General features: G+C 39.8%; 1 protein-coding gene across 9 annotated transcripts in view; it reads right to left on the bottom strand.

The window, feature by feature from the left end:
• LOC109033309 (proteasome adapter and scaffold protein ECM29) overlaps positions 1–20,241 on the bottom strand; it is a 480,922-nt gene that overhangs the window by 4,280 nt on the left and 456,401 nt on the right. For 5 of the 9 annotated variants that reach the window (XM_072306334.1, XM_019045879.2, XM_072306335.1 and 2 more), the window contains 2 exons: positions 18,808–19,002; positions 2,193–2,264 (listed from right to left, as the gene is read on the bottom strand). In XM_072306334.1, coding sequence (XP_072162435.1) covers positions 2,193–2,264; positions 18,808–19,002 — 267 coding nt within the window. Of the gene's footprint in view, positions 1–2,169; positions 2,265–7,189; positions 11,868–15,144; positions 15,389–18,807; positions 19,003–20,241 lie in introns of those variants that run through there. The other 4 variants (XM_072306336.1, XM_072306338.1, XM_072306340.1 and 1 more) reach the window with 4 other exon arrangements.

Genomic DNA, 20,241 nt, shown 5'->3' with positions numbered 1-20,241 from the left:
ATGATCTCAGGACGTATTTTACAAACAGCGAGCACCCTTTACATCAGGCAATCATTTGCACGGATAGGAACTTAACACCTTTGAATTTGGCCTCGCAGGGAGCCGCGTATCCACCGTTTCACACGGATGAGCAGAAAGAGACCATCTGGGCATCTAAAGAGTTGCACGGAAGACACTACATATAGTCAGGTCCACCAAGATCATATCTCCAAGAGCCTGTCTTACAAATTTCTTCAGAGCGGGCAGTTGTTTCCGGAAACGGAAGGCTTTATACTCGCCATCCAGGATCAAGTCATTTGTACAAGAAACTATAGGAAATTCGTCATTAAAGATGGGACCGTTGATGACTCATGCAGGAAGTGTCATTTATGTCCTGAAACGATTGATCACATCACAGCAGGTTGCAGACTCCTAGCTGGTACCGAGTACACCAGGAGACATAACTCAGTAGCCAAAATAATCCACCAAGGGCTTTCATTACATCGTAACCTGTTGGACAGTGTGCCTCCGTATTATGAATATAATCCTGAGTCAGTGCTGGAAAATGATTCCTATAAATTATATTGGGACTTTACCATCTATACCGACAAGACCATCCCGCACAATAGGCCAGATATGGTCCTTCTAGATAAAAATCAGGGCATTGCTCACCTAATGGATATCTCAGTCCCTGCTGATGCCAATGTAGATGCTACGTATAGAGATAAGATCGAAAAGTATCTGCCCTTAGCAACTGAAATACAGCGACTGTGGAAGCTTAAAGAAGTAATTATTGTACCATTTATAATATCCGTCACGGGGATCACTCCTCATTCTTTCCTGAGACATCTGAAGCAGCTCCACTTAGGTGAAAACGTTCACACCCAAAGCCAGAAAGCTGTTATCCTGCACACCTGTAATATCACTAGATCTTTCCTAGGCTCAGGGCAGTGACTGTATTTTTATTTTTAATTACGTGACTGACTGCTAACATAGTGGTTCATGCTCTTTTATTTTAACAATCTTTTTTTAAATTTTTAACAATATTTTACGATTTTAACACCTTTTTACGATTTTTACATTCAAATTTTAGGAATTTTAAATCAAATTTTAGCAATTTTAAATAAAACTCTAGCAATTTTAAATCAAATTTTAGCAATTTTAAATCAGATTTTAGCGATTTTAAATCAAATTTTAGCAATTTTAAAAGGCTCTAGCTTTGAAAGACTTGGCTACGGTCCGTCTTTCAATGAGTTTCTTTCCACACTCGTATTTTTGTGAGAAAAATACTTACATATAATAATAATAGTAGTAGTAGTAGTAGTAGTAGTAGTAGTAGTAGTAGTAGTAGTAGTAGTAGTGGTAGTAGTGGTAGTAGTGGTAGTAGTGGTGGTGGTAGTAGTAGTAGTAGTAGTAGTACTAGTAGTAGTAGTGGTAATAATAATAATAATTATTATTACCATTTATTAGCTGGATGTTCCAACTTGGCACCAAAGCAATACCTTGAGTGGCATAATTCTGTGGCAAAGTTAATTTATCAAGGACTGGCTAAAGATCACCTCAACGAAACGGACATGAAACCTAACTATGAGTATGAACCTCCCCAGGTTGAAGAAAATGCTATATGCTGCCTCTACTGGAACATGAAGATTCGTACCCATAGAACCATTCCTAATAACATCTCAGACATAGTGCTCACGATGAAGGATACCAAAACTGCCTTTATAATCGACGTCGCTGTGCCGTTGGCAGTTAATATTCAGAGCGCCCACGCTGAGAAAATAAGCAAGTACATGCCTTCGCCAAACGAAATCAAGGGCCTCTGGAAATTGGAAAAAAGTAATAAATGTGCCTATTATTATCGGAGCAACAGGGGAGATTCTCAGTTGTTAAATAAGTGGATAATAGGGTGGAGTATTTCGGGGACGTGTTATGCTTTTTTATATTAACAGCATCAAAGAGATTTGCATTGTCTTTATCTAAAAAATAGCTCGGTAAAAGAACCACCAAAGCATCACCTGATACACACAGGTACTGCTTTAAATCTTTGGAGCTATCCACAAATTACGTAAGGCACTTTCGATTTATTTTTCGACGCATACTGGTGACCTGTACTATGTATCTGCACAATAAAATGAAAAGGAATACTAGTCTCAAATAAAATTCAATTTTTTTTAAATGAATACTTACCTGTATGAAGGACAAAAATTTACCTTTTAGTTTTTTGGCAAGCAATAGAATAATAGTCAAAGATTCAATGCGAAGTTTTGAGTGTTTTTTTATGGCTGAAAACAAAACAATAATAAAACTGGGTGAAATAATTTCAACACAATCTTTTTTAATGAATACAGTCATATTCTATTTGAATGTTCTGCAAAGCAAGACCAATCTACACAGGTTAGTCATTCCCGAGGACGAGTTTTGGAACTCTACTGCGCAGTGACGTAGCATTGAGTGCCTGCAACGTATTTCTTATGGGAGCACCCATTGTGACGTAGCATTGAGTGCCGCCGAGGCCGGGCGGGGAAGTGGATTTCAAAAAGATGTGCAATGACTGACCAGCGGTTCGATTGTCGATTTCAACAATCGAGCACCTATGTGGATTACAAAGTAGAACATTTTCCCTGAATCAGCATGATGATTTTTTTCCATTATACGAGGTCTGTTAGATTAGAAACCGGATTTTGGTCTTAACTAGCCCACAATGCGTCCAAATTAGGTTTTCTTGAGCTCTTCTGATAGCTGGAAATATACTTAGGAACGCTACGTTCACAGATTTTGTGTATTTTGATCAGTGTTTATTCTGTGTCATCTTGAATGCGAGTAAGTCAGGTGCGTTTTGCGATTTTCAGCATGCGATCACTGACAGAGCAAAGACTCAACATTTAATTTTGTTTTAAACTCGGTATACCTTGTACCGAAACTTTTGGTATGCTAAGTAAAGTTTACCATGATCATTGTATGAGATGTTCCCACTGTTTTGAGTGGGTTAAACGATTCAAAATTGGTCAGGAGTTCGTCGAAGATGAGGAGTATGGGAATCGACCCTCAATGGCAACTGACATTTGTCACGTGGAAGAAGTGCAGGCAAAAGTGCTCGAAAATGTTCGTTTCGAGCTTGTTGAACAGAGTAATATTTCTGAAGGCTCTGTACATACAATTTTGATAGAATATGTAGACACGCATCGAGTTTCAGGTACACTTGCCCCTTGATTGTTGTCCGTTGAATGAAAATCCAACCAAATGTCAATTTCCCTTTAGCTGCTTGAACGTTCTAACAATGATCCTACATTTTTGGATAGGATAATTTTCGGTGACAATACTTTAGTGTACGCCTACGATATGGAGACAAACTCCAATCGTCCTTGTGGGTTGAAAAATGTAGTGCAAGACCGAAAAAAGAGAGACAAGTTCGGTCAAACATAAAAATCGCATAACACCCTTGAGGTTGCCTTACTTTAAGCCACATACCAACAAAGCTAATTATGATTTTTCAAATTTGTGAGCGTAGCGTTCTTAAATATATTTTCAGCTATCAGAAAAGCTCAAGAAAACGTAATTTGGACGCATTGTGGGCTAGTTATGACCAAAATCCGGTTTCTAATCGAACAGACCTCGTAGTGTACCTAACTCCTGTCGATTTTCCCTGATTTCGCACAGAGAAAAAATTTCGAGATTATAGTCGAGCCCTACGTAGTTCGAGACAGAGAATCGGTTGCGCTGGTCCTGAGGCTTGGCGAGGCTTCCTAAGCCGAGGAATGCCAAAAGAAGTGTTTCCGATTCTGCGGCGCGCGGCGAGAGTTCACCGAATACGCGTTTTTCGCTTATTGCAAAGAACCAGTGGACTCAAGAGGCTTGTTGGGCCAAAAAATTGGACTCAGCGGCTCATTTCTAAGAGGACTAGCATACACCTCCGCTAAAGAACATCTTTCATAAGCGTCATTCATGCGTTATTGGGCGTTGATGAGAAATTTCAATTCGAAAATTCATCTATACGAAATCTCGTTCGATGAAATCGAAATTTTATTGCAATTTAATGCTATGAAATCGCAATTTATCGCGATAAATCGCCGTCGATAAAATCGCGATTTTATTGCAATTTAATACGATGAAATCGCAATTTATCGCAATTTTTTATCCGATAATGTTGCAATAAATCGACGTCGATAAAATCGCGTACATTCTCCGATTAAATCGCCATTTATCGCGATCACTGCTACTTGGGGCTTAAAGTTAGCCCGATCAGACAAATTCCGATTTTAGCCCCGAAATTTTAGTCCAAGATGAGAAAGAGATGACGTCAAATTGAGGAATGAGCTTGTTCAGAAATTTCTAATTCTTGAATTTTTGAAAGCTGAAGAGTCCAGATAGCTCATAGGAAATTTCCCAGAATTTTTTGAACAGTTTTAACCCACAGAAAACCAGTTCGAATTCGCGTATTTTGAGCTTCCATTCAGACGCGAACGCCGCGTCATCCGAGGTGGCTGCCGCGCAGATCGGTCCGACACTAGCCACACTTTAAGCTCTCGCGTTTCCTCTGGCGCGATCCATGGTCTGTGCGCGTGCATTGATTACAGGAGGAGCAAGCATAAACACATCTGATTCTTTCAATTGTCATGAACATCATTGTTCAGTACTTCATTATTAACATCAAACAGTCATGATAATCATGAAAATTAAAGATTCTGATGTGCTTACGTTCACACTTCCCGTTATCAATTGAGTCGTGATTGGCTCAGCCGTCTTCAGCCTTTCGTGGAGCTGTAGGTAAGGATAAAAAAAAAAAAACAAGCAGTGAACTCCAACACAATGTGTTGATAAGGCGCATCATTAACTCGCACATATCAACCATTTTAGTTCTCATTTACAAAGATTTCAAAATAGGCAAGTAGCATGACAAGAGAATTCATACGATCCAACACTTCAACGAGACCGTGTATTGTGAATGTAGAAAGCTATTCGAACGAATTTAAGTTTTTTAATCTGCCTGAAGCAAAATCTTATCAGATTCTTGAAGAAAAGTGCTGCAGAATAATTTAAGCGAAGAAAGGAAAAATTCTGTCGAACTCCTAGAAGACAAAGTCGATTTAAAGGTATTTTGGGGCTAAAATACCAAAATCACCGGCAGTATAAATCCCGTTATATTATTGAAAAGAAATTGACTCGATATAAATGCAATTGCTTTAAATATGTCTTGATTTTGTTACTTGAAACGTCTTTCCATGGAAAAAAGTTCAACCATGTTTATGCTTTATTCATTCATGAATTAAAAGTAAGAAATCTACATACCGAAGATCTACCGATTTGCCGTAAAATATTGCAGAAACTTGATATACCAGGTGTATGTACCCACTCGTTGAATTTACGAATCAATTTCGTGAGTGCACATATGTAAAAGTCAATATGCTATAGTCATTTTGGGTGCCTTTATTTTTCAAGAAACAATTACAAGTAATTTCAATCCCGAAGAACTATCAATTTTCCGTTTAAAATCGAAAATATCAAAATATGTCCACTCCCTGACGTGAAAATTAGATTCTACGTGTGAAAATGCTTATGCATCGATATGCTGAACAGAATCCATGTCTATCTCAAAATTTTTCTCAGAGGTTTGTGTTATTATCAGCTTCCCTTTAAACCCCGGTTCGATGGCCGAATCGGCTGCCCAAAAAGCAAGCCATTTTTGAAGGGTTCTATGAGAAATTCGTGATATTAGCGGCTCTCAGGAAATCACCTCATGGCTAAAACTGGTGGTATAAATGTTTAAGTGCTTAAAATAATCGTATTTAAGAAACTAAGGCATTAAACTATGGAGTCAATTTCTTTTTAATAATATAACGGGATTTACTACTGGTGATTTAGCTATTATAGCCCCAGAATACTTTTACAGCGCCTTTACGTTTCCGAATCTCGACGGATTTTTTTTTTTTTTTTTTTTTGCTTAAACGACTCAAGAAACACTGTAGTTGAAAATATAAAAAATTTTCGATTTGGATGTATAAAACATGTTTAACTCGTTGAGGCACACTGCGTATTGTATGGAGTGCTGTTGCTATTCGACCCTTTGTCTTCAGGTCAAAATTCTTACAAGGAAGTCCCTTGCAAGAGGCGAATTTTTTGTAATTACTCCCAATTTTTTCTCCATTATATAATGGAATTGCTTGTCAAATTCTGAGGTCAATTTTATCTAATTGTAATTTATACATTTCTTTTTTCCCCCTTCATTTTATTTTTTGTTTGGAGAATTCGAGGTTTTGTTGATTTCTTCAGATTTCGAATACTGTAACTTCTCTGCTATTCGGCCGATTTTTATGAATGAGACCTCTTTTAATTCGTGCTTTAACGGAGAGTAAGAAAAAAATTGCTAAGTACACGCGAAACAATTTTTTTTGAAAATTGGACGAATCCTAGCGTGACGGTGAAATGGTTAATGAAGCGTAATAAGTAGGGTCGGGTTCTCGGCGCGCGGCGGCCACCTTTTTCTCGCAGGCCATTGTCGCCGACGCAGGGGTCAGGCGCGCGGGGAAGAGAGGGGTAGGTTGATTTTTTTAAGTGCAAGTAGCTTCCAATATGAACCACGTTTAGCAAATGGTCTAATGAGTCTCGAGGCTCATCACAGATTGCACTTACACAGATTGCACTATCAGAGCAGGGATACCAAATTTTGAAAAGCATAACACGGGTGTAGACATCTGTCTATGCAACTTTTAAACGAAACGAAGGAGTAAAATTCTCATTCAGAGAGTGCTGACCTGCTCAGAAATCCTCGAATCAGTTCGTCTGCTTCTGCTTATATATGCATATTTTAAATCAGCGCGTTGCATTCTTAGGCTTTTTTTAAAAAAAACCAAGTAACGTACACTCTTGGTATTCACTGCACATAAACTAGAGGGCCCCCGAATGAGAAACAACTTTAAATCATAATTATTGACGGATAAATAAACTTTTTACACGCTTTGGAAGATCTCAGAAGTTCGCGGTAGTCACTTTTCGGTAAGGAACTAAGGGACTCGGTTATTGTATCGAGCAGGGTTCAAAACGATCGCAAAGGCGGTATACTACGTATACGCGCCAAAATGGCGGACGTCACACACAAACCATTCCCAGGTGCAGAAAACAAGGCTTTATTTGCTCTGGGTGACCGTGAGATTTACTCATACTCAGTTTTGAATCCAATATTGTGCATTTACTCCAGGCATTATAGGATAAATAGAAAAAAATTCATCTATCCTATAAGCTCTCAAGCCTCCTAAATTTTAATTTCTGGTAAAGCTTCGTTCTGGCGTTCTACCGAGCCGATTTTCTTGATTTTTGCGGCTATCGACAGGCAATTACCTCTAAATGAGCCTGCTCTATTCAGATTTTGGAAATATGCCCCGAGTTTTTGTATATGACGTGTTAAAGTTGCAAATTCTCCCATTTAAACAATGTAAATTTTTATTTTTTTGTTTGAGCTTTCTACTGGGCCGATTTCCATGATTTTTGCGGCGATTGACAAGTGATACTCCCTAGATGAGCCCGCTGTAGTCAGATTTTGAAAAGACGACGCAGGTATTTTTATATACCTAAGAGTAGACCATGGAGCTTACAATACAGTGCCTGTGTACGGGAGAGTATTGCCGTCCCTTTGCCACTCTCTGATTGGTTCATCAGTTTCAGGCTATCATGGAGCTCTAAATTCAGACCAATGTAAACAAATCCAACCCAGAGGAATAACACTTATTATCGGCTGGGAAATGGATGAAAATCACACTCAAAGCTTAATTTTCGGAAATAATATTCATCAAAGTTCGATCCGAACTCAATTCAGAAGTTGGATGTAAAAATAATTCTATCACACCCAAAATCACGTCTACAACTTGGTAGAACTTTTCCGCTGTCTTAGTTGTTTACATTGGGCCAATCTCGGAGTGGAGGGGCTGGGATTTGTTTACATTGGTCCAACTGGACAGAGTTTAACAGAAAGGAACCAAGCCACATCAGCTTTTGCCAAGTTTAACTGGGCAATTAAATTTTTTACGAGAGAAAGTTTGTTCGGATTTCTTTGAAAATTTTAAGGAATTTGCTTCGTACCATGGAGAATTTTCACTGAAATTTGCACGAAAATCCGCACAACCGTTTTAATGTAAAAAATTAAATTGCCCAATTAAATTTTGCAATAGCTGATGTGGCTTGGTTCTTTTCTGTTCAACACGGTCCAACTTTGGGGCTCCATGATAGCCAACCAATCAGAGAGCGGCACACTTTTTCTGTATTGAAAGGATTGAAATGGCAATACTCTCCCGTATACAGGTGCTCTGGTTTATAGAAAGGGGGGCAAAATTTGAAATTCCTGCCTATGAAAATAGCGGGAATTTCAAATTTAGCGGTAAATTGAACTAAGCCGGAAATGTTGAATCTTGGTCTGTTAGTAGAGTAAGGTAAGAGAATCGAAGGTACCTATGCTTCTTGCTACAGACTATCCAAAATTGACGAAACGCTCGGTTCCGTTCGTTTCATTTTGTTTCAGTTTTGGCGTAAAGTTTGAAATTAGTGCCAATTTTTTTATTCGATTCTTATTGGTCCGATCGCTCTCGGCCAGAGAGAAATTAGACACATGAAATTCGGGTTAGAAAATCTTTTCTTTGTTTAGGTTGTTCTTTTGTCGAAGCTGGCCTAAGAAAGCGCAAAGCGCTCTCTGGGGATTGGGCCCAGTAGCGGCCAGAGGGCATAGCATAGCCCCCTAGTATATTTTATGTGATTAAAACTCTTATTAGGAGGCTTTTTTGTCCTCCTTCGATCTCGGAAACTACCGGGTCGGTTTACTTAGGGTTTGCTTTAAACGAGAGCTCTTAACCTGCAGATTTGCCAGCTCTTCTCGGTTTTTCCATTTGCGAGGCAGACCTTACAAAATTTACCTCGGTTTAAATTGACACATTTTTGGGTTACTGTCAAGCGGTTTGTCCTCCTTCGATCTCAGATACTACTATAAGACTACTATTATAGACCGATTTATCTCAGATTTGTTTTAAGTAAAAGTTCTTAGGCTCTAGATGTGCCAGCACCTCATGGTTTTTCCATTTACGCGACCGACGTTGCAAAATGTACTTCAAATTGATAACGACATATTTTCGTTCCTGCCGCCAGTTTGCCCCTCTTCAATCTTGGAAACTACTGGACTGGCTTGCTTCGGATTTGTTTCAAATGAAAGTTTTTTGGCTTTAGAAGTTCCAGTGCCCTTTGGTTTTTGATTTTCATGACCATCCCTGCAAAATATCTAGTAACTCAAATTAATTATTTTGTTTGTTAGTTATTCTATTAATATTTGAGAGAGTCTGAATGTTTTACAAGGGTTATTAAACGGAACAAGACTAATTATGGAACGGATTTATGATAACTGCATACATTTACGAGTCATAACCGGTAATAATATATTTAAAAATATCGTCTTGAAAGAAGTGCCCTAATTATTGAAGACAGCAAACCCAACTCCAGCCAAAAGTCACTCGGGTAGCGAGTGACGGTGGGACCAGGGGGCGAAGCCCCCGACTCATGGCACAAGCGAGCATAGCGAGCTGATGCAGCTAGTAGAGTTTAGCGAACTGAAGCAGCTAGTAGGGTTTAGCGAGCTGAAGCAGATAGTACGGTTTTATGTACCTAAGTATTTCATTGGGGTGCCTGAGACTCCCAGCAAAGTCTCCTACAATCCCCTTGTAAAATTTCCAACGAAAATGACAATTATAATGTTTTTTTGGTAAAACGACTTTGAACGCCTCAAAATGACCGCCAAAAAACCGGACATTTCTTGAGATTTCAGTTTTTTCCTAAAAATGCACTTTTTTTCTTTGAAACGGCTGTCCTTCTGTAAAGAAACCTTAGTGGATTCTGAAAGAGTGTTTTTTACATTGGGAGTGATTAACATTGATCATTGTGGACTCACGGTCGTTCCCCAAAAATGCGATAAATCGAAGCTCTGTCATCCGGGCCGAACAAATCAAGTACTGGATAATTCAACATTTAAGTTTTTATGTTCTGTTGGAGCATGGAAGCGTTCAATTATTGCGTAATGCATCTTGAGGGGAAGAGGAGTGGGAGTTCTTCCATACAAAAAACAGAAATCATGCATTGTGAGTTGTGGGGGGGGGGGGGGGGTTCTAAAAACAAAGAACATTACGCTATAATTGAATGATCTCGCTTTCTTACTTAGATTTGTCTGTGATAAAGCATTGAAACACATTTTCAAATGTTTATTTCTTCACCTCAACCCCCACCTTTAGGTGATGAAATGGGGAGGGGGAGGGGGGGAGAAGGTTGAGAGAAGGGCATCCTCGAGCACAAATGCAAGATTTACATTATCAGTTTTCTTCATGAAAAGTTTCAAACACAGCACTGACTTTTCAATGATTTTTTAAAAACCTACTGATCTTCAAGGGTTTAAGAGTTATAAACGATTGAAGTTTCCGCTCAACGCGGGCCGACCGATTTTCGCGCGCCAAAATATGGTTCCCGGATTTGGGTGTTAATGAATCAGATTTAATATTCAAACCGTGCAAAATACATTTTTAGGAATTCGTGAGGGTCTCTGAGTTCAAAAATTATAGATAGGTAGGTACTTTCAAAAATTAGTGCGAAAAAGTGCCACCGACAGGCCACTCAGTGGGCCTCTCAAGTAGTGCTACTAAAAAAAGTGAATTTTTGAAAGTATCTGAAATTTTTAAAATTAACGACCCTCAAGAATCTCTAAAAATGTATTTTGTACGGTTTGAATATTTAATCTGATTCATTATCACCCAAATCCGGCTTTAGAACCATATTTTGGCGCGCAAAAATCAGTCGACGCGCGTTGAGTGGACACTTCAATCGTCTAAACTCTTGAACCCTTCCGTTCCCCGGCTTAATGGACCACTCGTTGGATGCGGAAAAAGACGAACAATTTAAACAAACTGCTTTTGGTTCAAAATAGAAATGGAGTACTTTGTAAATTTTTTGTTTAAAAGAAATCTTCTTTACTCAAAAACTGAAAAAAGCAGGTATGTTAACATGAAAATGCGATTTCGGGATTTTCACATTTAGATTCTTAAATTAGGCAATTTTAGACGATTTTTCGCCCAAACCGGATCTCGGTATCTTTCTTCGTTCGAGAGATAATGAGGTTCACAGGTTTTGACTTCTAGCACCCTCCCCTAAACCATTTTTTAGGCATCTGAAAATTTGGGAAAAGAAGCGCTCAAGTCAAGTTTGAGTAATCACTAGACAAAGTTTGAAGAAATTCCCGAAAAAAGCGGTTTTGCATCAAGCTCTTTGAATATATTAGAATTTGAAATAGTCACAACATTTAAATATCATAAAAAACACACGTCACTGAAGATTGTAAACAATGCCATTGTGTTGTGTTTCCTTTTTTCAGAAACAAATTTTTGGAGCTGATGATGATGAATTCTCATTGAGGTCGAAAAAATTGTGCACTTTTCCAAAAATTAACATAAAAGATTCTCTCTATCATGATTTAAGATTCAATTTCATTCAAATAATTGATTTAACTAGGGCATTGAGGCCCGAGATAGCAAAATTTTGTCACCAAAGAAAAAGTTTGAGTTATTGCCCGGAAGCTTTCGCACAACCATGAAGTCTTAGCAGCCGAGCTATTTTCTACATGAATCCACGCTTAAAACTATAGACTGTAAGGAACTCCAGATTGACAAGTGCACTACAATGATACAGGAAACTTTGCTTATCTTAATCGCATGACTCATGTCCGGTGGAACTCGTGGACCGAGATGCCAATCATGGCTGCTAATATCTGCCTGCCTGTGTTATCAATCACTCTCCGCCACCATCGATAAGGTCTTCTGATACCGATCCAATTCTAGAGACTTGAATTTCATATTGAATATGTTCATAGGAAGTCCCTTAAGAAAAATATACACAAAATAACTGAAAATAAACTGTGTTTATACTTTAAGTATCTCAAGAAATCCGGTTTTGCCGGGGCGGTCCCCCCATCCATTCATTATGTGTTCATCCCTCCTCGAATTTTAATGCACAATCAGGATAGATGCCTTGTGTAAATTACTCTTCAATATTTTTAATGAATCACGTTGACTCGTGGCGCGATATCTTTATTTGACGGAGGATCTGAACATGTAGGTATGTCCCCTTTTTCCGGAAAACTCATCCAAACACGGAAATCCAACCCATTAGACTCTTTCATACCTTATGATAAAATTAAGACGTCGCCATTAAACTTAGTGGATTTATTTTTGAGGATATTAGGATCTGAATGAGGCAGGTGACCGAAAAAAAGGACATACATTTATTTCCCCTTTTTCCGGCAGTGTGTTCAATTACGTAACGTAATGTTCCATTTGTTTTAGTTCACTACCTTCTCCCCACAATTCACAATGCACAATGTCTGTTTTTTGGATGAAAGAACCCCCACCCCTCTTCCCCTCCAGATACATTACACGATAATTGAACGCTTCCATGCTCCAACAGAACATAAAAAACATTAATGTTTAACTACCCAGTGCTTGATTTATTCGGCCCGGGCGACAGAATTTTGTTTTATCGCATTTTTGGAGATCGACCGAGAGTCTACAATGCTCAATGTCAATCACTCCCAATGTAAGAAAACACTCTTTCAGAATCTGCTAAGATTTCTATATGGAAGGACAGCCGTTTCAAAGCAGAAAAAAGGGCATTTTTGGGAAAAAACCGAAATTTCGAAAAATTTCCGGTTTTTTGGCGGCCATTTTGAGGCGTTCGAAAACATTTTACAAAAAAAATCATGAATGCCATTTTGGTTGGAAATATGAACTTCAATTTTCATAAGAACTTAATTTTCGCTAAAACCAGTTCTTTTCGAGTTATTTACGAAAAACCGGAAAAAGGTCGATTGGGGGGGGGGGGGGGCGATACAGCGATACAGGCCGATACAGGGGATTCTTGGCGACTTTTTGCTGGGAATCCCAGACACTCCAATGAACGACTTCGGCACGTAAAACATAATACATAATATTTTTTTTTCTAATCGCCGATTTGATCTATGCCTGGAATAATTACCAAACTTGGTTGGCAAGAGGCCGAGCGGGGCGGGTGATAAACGTCAAAGCTTGGCAACAACCCTTTCCCACTCGCTCAATTCTTCTCTCATCAGCAGTCGCCGCCATTTATTTGGGTCCTGAGAGGTTTACGAGGGGGACCCAAAAAAAAAACCTGAATTTTGCTGTAACTTGGCAACAATGGAAAATATTCGGGTTCCATCGCTAGGAGGTGTAACTAGGAGCTATGAAGAGTAACTAGGCCAAATTTCGACATCGTAGCACATTTCCTTTCCATTTTGGCGAGATTTGGCTTCAGGGGTGTTTGGCGACTTCGTAGTTTTTGAAGATAGGTGATAATCATAGGCTGTGTGCGGCTAAACTCTGTCAATTTTTGAAGTGAATGTTGCAAAGAATATGATTTACCTATAACATAAGTGAACAAATGTTTTTCTTCGTTTTAAAGTGTGATTTATTGTTCGAACGTAGGCTGAACGTCAGGCGGCCGTCACCGGCTAGAGCGCAAAATAGGGGATCAATTCGGCAACAACGCGTTTTATGCCAAAATTTTTCACAGCAATGTCCTGAATATTTCTGTATTACATCCAAGTGATATCTGCTAGTAGACAAAACTATATTCAACCATGTTCCTTCACAAAAACGCGATTTATTTCATGTTTTCAGCGGTTCTAGCCGATGGCGATAGTGGTTTAGAGCCGTACAGGGGTTTCGGGCGATACAGACCATTTTGAAACTGAAAAACCGTTATTACACTGAAATTTTTGATAAGGCTTGTCCTTCAGAAGCAGCACTTTAAAAGGTTGACAGAGAAAACCGTATTTTTATCGAGCAAGAGAGAAAAATTTGAGCTCAAAGCGTTGTTACTGAAATTGACTCATCTTCGGAAACTACGAAGTCGCCAAACATCCCTGAAGCCAAGTCTCGCCAAAATGGAAAGGAAATGTGCTACGATGTTGAAATTTGGCCTAGTGACTCTTCATAGCTCCTAGTTACACCTCCTAGCGATGGAACCCGAATATTTTCCATTCTTGCCAAGTTACAGCGAAATTCCGGTTTTTTTTGGGTCCCCCCTCGTATGTACCAAGTGAAGGTACCCTGGTTATCACTCCGTGCGCACAGACCATGGATCGTACAAGAGGGAACGCGAGGTCAAACGTGTGGCTAGAGTTGGACCGATCTGCGCGGCCGCCATCTTGGATGACCCGGCGACGGACGTTCAATAAAAGCTCAAAGCACACAACTTCGAACTCGTTTCTCGTGGCTTGGTATTATCAAAAATAATCAGGGAAATTCCCTTGAATTATGAGCACTCTCTACTTTTTGAAAATAAAATTACTCAACGAGCTCACTGACGTGTGGAATCAGCAAATAACTAAACTGAACCTTGCAACACATTTTAGCTGCAGATGGAAGAAACAAACCATGAAAAGTCGCTCAAAAAGTATTATCAGTGTACATTGAAAAGATAGATGTCAAACTCAGTCAAAATTGTCTGAACTCAATGGAGTATTACGAGGTGTCTACTAGGGTGGGTCGAATTTGAATTTTTACTAGAAATTGTTTGTGGCTAGTTAGGATATTATTTTGGTGGGAAATGATGAAGAATCCCCAAATTGCAGCCAAAAATATTGATTTCTTAAGGTTTCGAAATGAGCATTTTTATTTTTATTGCCCCTGATTTTTCTGAGCACTTTTTCAGTAATTTTGCCTCAACATTTTTTATGGACAGAACATAAGCATGATATCAGCGACAGACAATAGCCAAATTTGAAATCTGAGGGTATCAAAATTATTTGTTGAGCTTCTTTAGGTGCTCAAACCCATTACGATGAGAGTGTTAGACACAACATGTTTTCTTGGTGAGCAAGCATGATCGAGAGAATCAACATTTTTTGGGAAATTTCAATTTTCAGCAAAGTACCTACTATTTCAATTATTCAAATAAAATTCAGAACGTCTGAGAGTGAACCAATTATGGATACTGTATCAGAGAAAAAACCACTTATCTAAGGAATCAAACTATTTTCCTAAGCCACCACGCCATGACTGAAAAAACGCAGGAATAAGGGGTGAGAAAAATAAAAAATGCTGAATTTTGGAATGTTCCATTTTAAAAGATTTAAAGAGTTCGATTTTAAAGTCTCATCATGCTCAGGAGGTTGGAAGGAACATCATATTAAATAACAAAACGATTCAGCTGACATAAATATTCTTGGTATTCAAAGTATGGTCCTTTCTCAAATGCTAGGGGGTTACGCCTCACGGCCGCTATGCGGCCCAATCCCGTAAAGGCATTCCGCGCCATCAAGCGCGCCGCGCCGCTTTGTGGCCTTTTCTTTCAACTTCTTATCAATGTTGATTATTTTTCCCTGAAAAATTACGATATGAGGTATATTTGCTTCTTAGAACGAAATGATTTCTGTTTGTGTTAAATAAAGAAAAAAAAAACTGAAATCAAAAGGCTGCATTAGCAATGATTGATTAAGGAACCATTACAGTATAAGAACGGAAGATGGTTAACAGGGCTTAAAAGATTGATGCGGGGGCCAGGAATTAAATCCACTTCCAACGTCAAGATGAAGGTTTACTTGACGCCGCAGACGACTCAACCATCGCCGAGGCTGACAATGGAACGGTGAATCTTAAGTTAATAGCGTTGAGCTAACGAACAGGCTGCTCGGTCCTTGAGGCCAGTGCAGTTGGGGAGCATTCTGCAAATTCGCCCACTTTTATAACGTGATTGTAAAATCACCTGGGTCCTTTTTCCAAAATCTGAATAGAGTGGGCTTCTCTAGGAACTATTACCTGTTGATAGCCACAAAAATCATGGAAATTGGTCGAGTAGGACACTCAAACGAACTGCGACGAAAAATGAAAATTTACACTGTTTAAATGGGAGAATTCCCAACTTTACTACGTAATACATAAAAACCTGAGCCATATTTTCAAAATCTGAATAAAGCGGGCTTGTCTAGAGACAATTGCCTGTTGTTTGCCACAAAAATCATGAAGATCGGCCCGTTAGAACGTTGGAACTAGGCGTTACCAGTTACGCAAAATTAGGAGGTCTCGGAGCTTAAAGTATATATCATCTGTAGGCCTCAAAACCACTGCTACCACCATGATGCATCCGGAAATGTTGACAAAAGAGTGTCCCAGCAGGGTTCAAAATCCCGAAAATATGAAGTGAGTTTGAATAGAAATTGCCCTGAATGCAAAATTGACGTTAGATTTGAGTTAGGCGACCCTCTTTACACTAAAGTTACATTCTGATTATTCCCCGAGTATTCCCTGAGTATTTTTGCTTAAAATCTGGACGTAGAAAACTGCAGCTATCTCCAGTTGGGAAATTCTTCAAACTAATGCCAAAGAAATTGACGATCGCCTTCAAACATCAGAGTAACAATTTGTATGACATTCTGATTTTTGGCCAGAATTTACTTGGTGCTCTTAGGCCATAGTTTACAGTATTCATCCATAAAATGATCCGAATATTAGAAGATCATACAAACGTGCCTTTCCGGCATTGATTGAAATTCCACTCTGGCGAGAATAATATAGGGTGTCCGGAAGTTAACATACTTAACTTTCAGGATCGATTTTTTGGCTCAAAATATGACTTTTTTTTCTTCTATACACATATGCCTAAAAACGCTTCATAAGTGAGCTAAGTGCTTCCAAAGTTGTCATTTTTATTCTTTCAAATTGATGTAACTCCTTATCATTTAGTCCTAAGTAACTGAAACTTTGTGAGGGGAGGTTTTTTTTAGCGCACTGTTCATTTTTCGTGTTTTCGCGGACGTACGTCTTTGGAAAATGAGCGTTCCCTGATTTTAAAATTACGATAACTTTCTTAGTAGATTATGTTTGGAAAAACGGATTACGGCACGTTAAAGAACGCGAGAAATCAAGGGCACCAGACAGTGGCGTGGCGTGACTATATCCGGTAGGCGTTCGGTAAGAGTGTTAATTTTAGGACGGGGGAGGGGGGGGGCTCAGAAAGGTTCACTCCCCTTCCTTAAAGGGGGTTCGGGGGGTCTCCCCCGGAAACTTTTTAAAAAATGAAGCCGCAAGAACACGATTTTAACCCTTTCTGGTGAAAATTGTGCCGGTAAATTGTCATTGAAATTTTGTTCTTTTTACTAATCGTTTTCCTGTAATTTATTTTGTTAAATGATAACGTATTTTCGCAACACGCACCTGCAGAGAGAGGTGGGAGAGGGAGACTGGGAAACTGGGAGATGCGGCCCGCAGGCGCAGGGGGGAAGCGGAGAGCGAATCGCGGCATAGAGGAAATTCGGCGGTTCGCAAACCCCTGTGGACCACTGCTATAGGAAACAGCTGGACTGATGAGCGGCTCTCCTCTCTCGTTCTTTTCCCCTCCCTTTTCTCTTTGCTGTGTTCCCTCTGCGAGCGCGGTCCGCACTCGTCTCCGAACCCAATGCTCACGCTCCGCTCTGCGCCGCGCGCCGGTGCCTCTCCTCTCTCGTGTACCCTTTGCCCCTTCATCATTGCACCCAGGTTCTCTCTCCTCACCGTACGCAGATCATCCAGGTTCGGTAGCCGGTGCGGACCACGAGTCACAGGATTTTCTCTCTCCGCCGCGCCACATGCCGATGTCGGAAGCCAAGCGCCCGATACTTATTTGCGATCTAGTATTCACAATTCTGTATTGTTTCCCACATTCTTAGCCATAATTTATTAATTGTTTCAAAATATTTTAGGGTGTTCGGCGATCACTGCGAACCTATGGACGCCACGCCACTGGCACCAGGTACTGCACAAAATTATCCAAAAACGCGTCATTTCGACACAACAGAGCTTCGAGAAAGTTCCAGATTTTCGAAGCTCCTTGCTGAGTAGGCAATTTTTACTGCGGTGACTGCAGAAAAATTGCCCACAAAGCAAAAAGCAAGGGAGAGCCATCGTGACAGCTTAGGGATTTTCGAAGCCCCTTGCCCACAGGAAAATTGCCCACAAAGCAAGGAGCAAGGAGCAAGGAGGAGCCATCGTGACAGCTTCGGTATTTTCGAAGCCCCTTGCTCCGTTGGCAATTTTCCTACAGTCCCTGCAGTAAAAATTGCCGACCCAGCAAGGAGCATCAATAATCTAGAACTTTTTCAAAGCTCTGTTGCGTCGAAAAGACGCGTTTCTGGAAAAATTTGAGCAGTACCTGGTGCCCATGATTTCTCGAGCTCTTTCACGTGCCGTAATCAATTTTTCAAAATATCATCCATTTTAAAATTAGGGAGCACTCGTGACGTCATTTTCCGAAGACGTACGACCGTGAAAATATGACAAATGAACAGTAGGCTAAAAAAAACCTTCCCGCCCGCAGTTTCAGTTACTTGCGAGTAAATGACGAGGTGTTGGATCGATTTAAAAGGAAAAAAATGGCAACTTTGGAGGCGCATAGCTCACTTAGGAAGCGTTTCCGGGCATATGTGAAAAGGAAAAATGGTCATATTTTGAGCCCAAAAATCGATCCTGAAAGTTAAGTGTTGTAATAGTGAAATATAGTATTAGTGTAGTCAGGTTGTCAATCACTGTAATGCCACACCTGAGAGGATAGTGCGCATGCGCAAGGTGAAGGTTATGCAATATATGGTATCTGTTATCTATCATCAGCTGCAGCCCGAATGGCTTGTTTGCGAGTAACGATAAATAAATCTATAATTCTGTAAAGTGCGTTGATTCATTTTCATCTTATTGAACATAACATTAAGTACGTTGACTTCTGGACACCCTGTATAAAGTATTCCAGTAGCATAGGAAGTAATCTTCTTACCTAGGGCACAACTTAAGGCCTCAAGGATTTGAGGTAACATATTCTTAAATGGAGATGGGTCTTCTACTTTGTCTTCAAGGATTGCACATCCATCGATATACCGATGTAGCGCTGACATAACAGCAACTTGAACCGACCTTTCACTGGTATTCAAACACGATACGCATTGAGTGATTATTTTTTCTTGATAAATAGCTGAAAGAATAGAATTAAAAAGTAAGAATACGATGTTAATAATTTCAAAATTCAGTGACTGGACAAAAACAGTACCTAGCTGGAAGATAATAATAGATGCAGAAAGTCTGTCAGCCAATTGTAGAAAATTATCCAAAGTAGCGCTCCATGATCAATTTTTTAGCCCATTGCGAAAGATGAGATGTGAATTGAGAGAGAGAAACGATCCATTGGAAGGGAATGAACTTCGATCTGTAGGGAGGACTGAGGGATGCAAATAATGACTAGAAAAACATTTAGTGGAACTTCGGCATTAAGTTTTGACTAGTATTGAAAAGTTAGGGCCAAGAAGTCAGTGGCTCAGTTAAACATTTTTCGAAGGGTAGCCCGGGACAAAAAACATCTTCCAGAGGGGAGAACCTGGCAAGCAATATCGTCAAACAATGACCTTCTGTAGGGAAAGTTGAGTCTAAAGACTGGTCAGAACCCTCTCTAAACCCATATTTTGGCTACACCTCTAAATTGAGATGACGATGATAACCCTATGATTAGCATTCCTCGGACGATGTATCAGAATAATTCTTGGGTGAAATTCAAATGCACAATGGGTGTCCGCAAAGCATTATCACTAGCCCTTGGATAAGCGAACAAATAAAGCCAGCAAAATAATGTAAGCTGTGCAAGCTTATTTGATCAACAGTTTGCTGAGTAAAAGCGACTTGGAGGCAATGAAATCACACGACCTTTGGCAGATTTTATTACCTTTTAAAGGGGAGGGAGTAGAAGGACTACGGAGTATCTACTTCGGAGTATTCTACTTCCTTTATCTACTGTACAGGGTGGCCTAGACCTGCTGTGCCAGGCCTTTTTCTTGGTCAATGTGGGTTGCACAAAATCCATCTCATTTTAAATGCATAACTCAAGACCTTGTCCCTACTTAATTAGGTACTCTGACGTGTCTTATTACTTTTGGCTGATCCAAAAGCCAAACAGGGTAGGTGGGGGCAAAAGGCCGCACTTTTCCGTTGAGGCCGTCTGTCGGCCACCGTATGACGGCCGCCGCAAGGTGGATCGAGTCAATGGTACAGGTCGGTCATGGGCGATTCGGGCGAATCGCATTTTTTAAGGGTCAAAAGTGTTCCTCAAGAGTTATATTTTAAGGATCTGACATTGATTTGGAACGAAACATGTTCATTTTTGTGACCGAAGGCATCAAAGAGGGGCTTTGCGTAACTTTTTATTTTAGCGAAAAATCGTCCG

The sequence above is a fragment of the Bemisia tabaci genome, chromosome 1, assembly GCF_918797505.1.
Source record: "Bemisia tabaci chromosome 1, PGI_BMITA_v3".
Classification (NCBI taxonomy): Eukaryota; Metazoa; Arthropoda; class Insecta; order Hemiptera; family Aleyrodidae; genus Bemisia; species Bemisia tabaci.
This window is presented reverse-complemented; position numbering and strand designations above follow the sequence as displayed.